Source organism: Otolemur garnettii, unplaced genomic scaffold, assembly GCF_000181295.1.
Source record: "Otolemur garnettii isolate 467f Iridium unplaced genomic scaffold, OtoGar3 scaffold00138, whole genome shotgun sequence".
NCBI classification, from domain to species: domain Eukaryota; kingdom Metazoa; phylum Chordata; class Mammalia; order Primates; family Galagidae; genus Otolemur; species Otolemur garnettii.
The window spans coordinates 1346869-1353221 of NW_003852533.1; the positions used below are offsets into that span (position 1 = coordinate 1346869).

General features: G+C 36.9%; 1 protein-coding gene across 1 annotated transcript in view; it reads left to right on the forward strand.

The window, feature by feature from the left end:
* MON2 (MON2 homolog, regulator of endosome-to-Golgi trafficking) overlaps positions 1 to 6353 on the forward strand; it is a 111401-nt gene that overhangs the window by 29526 nt on the left and 75522 nt on the right. The window contains 3 exon segments of the mRNA XM_023518411.1: positions 500 to 629; positions 4171 to 4268; positions 4958 to 5303. Coding sequence (XP_023374179.1) covers positions 500 to 629; positions 4171 to 4268; positions 4958 to 5303 — 574 coding nt within the window.

Consider the following 6353-nt stretch of genomic DNA (forward strand, 5'->3'; position numbering starts at 1 on the left):
CTGATGGCAGAGGGGCACAGGGAACTTCTGGGAGGATGGAAATGCTCTGTGTGGAGTTTGCTGCGTATAAATGACGCCTAATGACTCCTTTTAAAAGCATGATAATAATTTTATTTATTTATGTGCTTAGTAAATTCACATAGTATTTCTCCAAATACAGATTTAGTAATATGACAAAGTTTTAGTACTTTTTGCAAAGCAAGTCATTCTGGATAAATAAAAACATGACACATTTTTATGTACATGTTAAAATAACCAGATTTTAAAAGGTATATTTCACATTACTGTAGCTAATTTTATGTGGCTATGTATTTACTGAAAGTTTGTTATCAGAATCTGAGGATTTTTAAAATAGATTTATAAAAGAGTGAGACTTTTAATATCTGGGATTGAAGCAACCAAACATATATTATTGAATTTGGGGTTACGCCTCATCAAATAAAGTTAATGGTCTTGATCTTCAGTTTTATTTCACACTAAATAAAAATTGTTTCTTTAGGCAATTGTTCTTTGTTTTCGACTACACTTCACAAAAGATAATATTACAAATAATACAGCTGCTGCTACAGTACGACAGGTCGTGACTGTTGTGTTTGAGAGGATGGTGGCCGAGGATGAGCGACACAGAGGTAAAGTGGTGAACGCTCCTCCCCTCTGGGTGGGGGTCTCACATGCTTGGTGCCGTTTCATTAATTTTCAGCCTTTGCCTCAGAATACCTAAAAACTAGAATACTTTAAAAAACATATTTTAAAACCATTATTTTGTTAATAACGGCAATTTAAAAAATAAATCCCTCGCAATTTTATTATCCTAGGACAGTGGTCCTGAGCCCCTAGGTCACGGGGCTGCCGAGTGAGAGGTGAGCGGAGGGCGGGCAAGCAGGGGAGCCTCCCTGTGTCTACAACTGCTCCCCAGCGCTGGCATCACTGCCGGAGCTGCTGCTCTCGTCAGAGAGGCAGCGACATTAGAGTCTCAGCAGAGGGCTGGAACCTGCTGTAAACTGCATGCGAGGGACCCAGATTGCTGCTCCTCATGAAAATGTGATTTCTTTTCTTTTTTTTTTCTTTGAAACAAAGTCTCACTATGTCACCCTCAGTAGAGTGCTGTGGCGTCATAGCTCACAGTAACTCAAACTCTTGGGCTCTAGTGGTCCTCTTGTCTCAGCCTCCCTAGTAGTTGGGACTACTAGGCTCCCACCACAACACCTGGCTATGTTTTTTTTTAGAGATGGGGTCTTGGCACTTGCTCAGGCTGGTCTTGAACCTGTGAGCTCAGGCAATCCAGCTGTCCTTGGCCTCCCAGAGTGCTGGGATTACAGGCATGAACCACCATGCCTGGCCAAAAATCTGATTTGTGATGATCAGAGGTGAAGATGTAATGTGCTTGAATAATCCTGAAAGCACCCCCACTCCCAGTGCATTGAGAAGTTGCCTTCCATGAGACCAGGCCCTTGGAGCCTGCTGCCCTAAGGAGCAGACTCTTCATTTTCCATGTTGGTTTCTAATATATACATCACTTTATATTGAAGACGATTAATATTACATTTTAACCCAAATATTGCATCATATGTATTTTTAGCCAAATATTACATTCTAAGAATTAATCATTTTATTCTTCCATCTTTGTAATTGAAATTTTAATGGCTACTTTATATTTTGTAGCTATTCAGTAATTTGATGAACTCGCCTCCTGTTAGAACCTTATGTTGTTTTTGATATTTTAGAACTGTTTCGAGTGTCTTCATACATATATTTTTTCCATTATCCTTATTTCTTAAGGATAAATTTTCAAAAGTAGGCTTTCCTCAGGTGAATTTTTATCTGTGTCCATTAACATGTGTTAATGAGGCTCGGCGCCCATAGCACAGTGGTTACGGCGCCAGCCACATACACTGACTTTGCAACCTTTCCAACTCACAGCAACCTCAAACTAAGGCTGGGTTCGAACCTGGCCCTGGCTAACTAAACAACAATGACAACTGCAACAAAAAATAGCCAGGCGTGTGGCAGGCGCCTGTAGTCCCAGCTGCCTGGGAGACTGAGGCAAGAGAATCGCTTAAGCCCAAGAGTTTGAGGTTACTGTGAACTGTGATGCCATGGTACTCTACTGAGGGCAACATAGACTCTCTCAAAAACAAAAAACAAACAAAAACCCTACATGTTAATGAAGAATACTTATGTATAACATAAAGATTAATTTTTAGATGTTTTCATTGAATACTTTTATTATAATTAACATCTTTGTGTTTTTAAAACATTTTCTAAAAACTTAGAAACTGACATATTCTCTTTTATAATTTCTATAATTTCATAACTATAGAAATTATGCTTTTTTTCATTTGTGATTACTGTATGAAAACTAAATTTTTCTGCATGGTGTTTTGAAAAGATCACCAGGTCCTCTGGTTACAGGCAGTCTGTCTGCTTGATCTCATTCAGTTTTACTCATTCTTAACCTCTTGATTTTTTAGAATATTTTCACTAAGTTTGGTATACTGATTTTTCTTTATTTTTCTTTGGGGAAGAATGCAGGTAGAATTCTAGTAGTTTGAAATGTTAAAGAATTAATCTTACAGTGTACTACATTTGGTTAAGATACCCAAAGTCATATTATATAAAAACAGGGCAGTTCTCCAGTTCGAATGTTGTATATATTTACAGTGTAATTCGCAGTGTAATTCCTGGACTGGTAGTTTTCAGCTGTTTGTCTCTAAATGCTAATATGTCATTGAATACTTTTCTTTTTTTTTTTTTTTTTTTTTGAGACAGAGTCTCACTTTGTCGCCCTGGGTAGAGTGCTGTGGCGTCACAGCTCATAGCAACCTCAAACTCTTGGGCTTGAGCAGTTCTCTTGCCTCAGCCTCCCAAGTAGCTGGGACTACAGGTGCCTGCTGCAACACCCAGCTGTTTTTTGTTGCAGTTGTCATTATTTTAGCTGGAACCCACCAGTCTCCGTGTATGTGGCTAGTGCCCTACCCACTGAGTACGGGCACCACCTGAATACTTTCTAATAAGGTAGAAATACCTAAACCTCTTTCTTTTCAAGTGGTCATTAATTCAACATTTACTCAAAACAAGCTGCCAGAACTTACAGAGAACATGGTCCTTTTAGATATCTTTTTTAGTAGTAAAAGATACCCTGAGGCTATGAGCACTGTAATCCCAGTGCTTAAAAGGCTGAGGAAGGCAGGGGCATCACTTGAGCCCAGGCATTCCAGATCAGCCTGGGCAACATGGGGAGACCCTGTCTCTACACAAAATAGGAAAAATTAGCTGGACTGGGTGCGTGCCTGCTGTCTCAGCTACTTGGGAGGATCACTTGAACCTAAGAGTTCAGCAGTAGGCTATGATTGCTCCACTCCACCCAGTCTGGGTGACAGAGGAAGCCCCTATCTCAAAAAAGTAAAAATAAAATAAATTAAAAAAAGAGAAATGCTAAGCTGGGAAACGCCGTCCAGGCTGAGTGCATGCCTGAAACTTACACAGTAATGGTGGCACATCAGTCAGACACTTAATTCTCTTAATGATGAGATGGTAGACGAATTAACCATTTGGTAAACTTTTATATGTTTGTTTGATATTTAAAGGTACATTTAAAGATCATGTGAATTTCAAAACCGTGAGATAAAAGGGGCTGGAGAATGGGAGACTGGGAAAATCAAATGTGTGGACAAAGATAGTAAGCATATTTTTTTTAGAGAGAGAGAGTCTCAGTCACTGGGGTAGAGTGCTATGATGTGATAATCACAGCAACCTCAAAGTCTTGGGCTCAAGCAATCCTCTTTCCTCAGCCTTCTGAGTAGCTGGGACTACAGGCGCCCGCCACAATGCCTGGCTATTTTTTCTGTTTTTAGTAGAGACGGGGTCCTGCTCTTGCTCAGGCTGGTCTTAAATTTCTGAGGTCAGGCAATCCACCCACCTCAGCCTCTCGGAGTCCTAGGAAAAGATAGTAAGTTTATTAAAGTGAAATGTAAGGTATTATAGAGTGATTTTTATGGCATTTTGTATAAAAATATGTTTCTGTATTTTTTTATTTTGGAGGCATAGTTCTGTAATTATAGGTAAGTTTATAATTATATAAATAAGTTTTTAAAATGTACCTTTTAAACAGATTATATGATTTATTGAAGGCCATTATGAACTCCTAAAACCATCCTATTTTGATTGCAGACATTATAGAACAACCAGTGCTGGTCCAAGGAAATAGTAACAGAAGGTCTGTCAGCACCCTCAGACCTTGTGCTAAGGATGCATATATGCTTTTTCAGGTATTTAGTTGATAAAAGTAACTTTTTTATAGAACATAGTTTGGGGTGAAAGTTTTGATTTTGGAACTTTGTCTGATTTAATCTTTTTAATATGAAATTTTAAAAAATATGTCAAAAGTAGTATTAAAGTAGTTATAATACATTAAAGAACAACTTCTACATTTATTACTAATTAACATAATAGAATGTTATGACTTCACTTTAAGGAAGTAAAATGAATTAAACCTACAACTAGAAAACAGGTGTATTGGGGTGACGAGTTATGAAATTTTTTTTAACAAGAAAAACTTAAGTAATAAACTTGTCTACATAATATAGCAAATAACCTGATTTTTATTTTACATGTCATGAATAAATCATTTTAATTAAAATTAAAGTAAGATTAATCTATACTGAGATTTTATCAATTTGGATTAAAAGGTTATTTTTTATTAAAAGTATGTTACATTAAACATTTATCTGTCTACTTGTCTCCTTTCTTAAGTATATTGTCAAGTTAAAATGTTTATTTTTGTAATATGTCAAGTGTACAATTTGTCAAAATTTGAATTACCAGTGCTTGGTTTCTAATGAGCGAAAAGAACTATTTATATGAGGAGAGAGGGTTTCTTTTTTAAGTTTTGTGAATTATGGATTTTTAAAAGCACACTTAATTCTAACACGTGAAATTGTTTGATTTGTTTTCCCAGGACCTGTGTCAGTTAGTTAATGCTGATGCCCCTTACTGGCTCGTGGGCATGACAGAAATGACTCGGACATTCGGCCTTGAGTTACTTGAGTCGGTCCTGAATGATTTTCCACAAGTCTTTTTACAAGTAAGCCATTTATTGTATCTTGTGACAAAATTAATCTTTAATTTTCTTTACAGATTGTTTTTAAGACAGTATCATGCATTTTCCCCTCACGTTAATCATAAGATACAAGAATTACAGCCTCAGACTTCAGACATGTGTGTATATCAGTTTAGAGTTATCTCACTTCTTTTAGTGCCCAGCCCTTTAAAAGTGTTAACAGTGGAAGGGCTCCCTAGAGACTGTTGAGTCAGACGTTCCCAGCCTATGAGTCTATGAAGCAAAGGTGGTGTGTGAACTATTTTTGTAGTATTTAAAAGCTTAAAGAAATTACTGATTTTTACTTGTTTACATACAGCTTTGTGTTTTTAGATAACTTAAATCAAAAAAAGTAAATATCAAAATTGCTTCAGTGATTTCCACAGGATTCTTTAGATACTAGCAGATCTTGAACTGTAACTTTGGTCTGTTAAGTAGTCATCTAGCTCTTTGCCTACTTTGCTGCCTTCCTGGGTGGTCCGTTTTGCTGTTGGCTTTCACCTACAGAATGAGTGAATCAGATACCACAATCGCATAAGACCTTTTAGCTCAGGATTTGGAACTGAAATTCTTCTTTTTTTTTTTTTAATTGTTGGGTACCCAGTGAATATTGAGGGTACAAAGAACCAGGCTACATTGATTCCATTTGTTAGGTAAAGTCCCTCTTATGATTGTGTCCCGCCACCAACAGGTGTGTCACACACTGTGAAATTATTCTGAAATGGTTCATATTTTTGGCTTGGACTAGGCCATTGCTAAATGCTTTTGGTGATAACCAACAGTAGTCACTAACAAGTCCCTTTCTTATACTAGGAGTATTTAGATATGCTGAATAAAATTAACTAAAGTTTATAATTATAGAAATAAGTTTTAAAATGTACTTTTTAAACAGAGTATGATTATTATATATAAAGGCCATTATGAACTCCTAAAACCATCCTATTTTGATTGCAGATATTATAGAACAACCAGTGCTGATCCAGGGAAATAGTAACAGAAGGTCTTGTATGAAATGGTAGTCACAATAGCTACCGCTTTTTGACTGCCTTCTGTAAACTATGTGTGAAATTCCTTATATATTATTCTTGCTTTAATATTTCCAAATGCCTAAGAAGTTCTAGTTAGTCCCATTTTACACATTAAAAAACTCTGACTTGGCCAAGGGTTAAGTAGTTTGTCCACGGTTTTGTGGGCTGTAAGCGGTGGAGTTGCGATTTGAACTCACGCTGATCCAGATCCTAAATCAGTCCCTCCT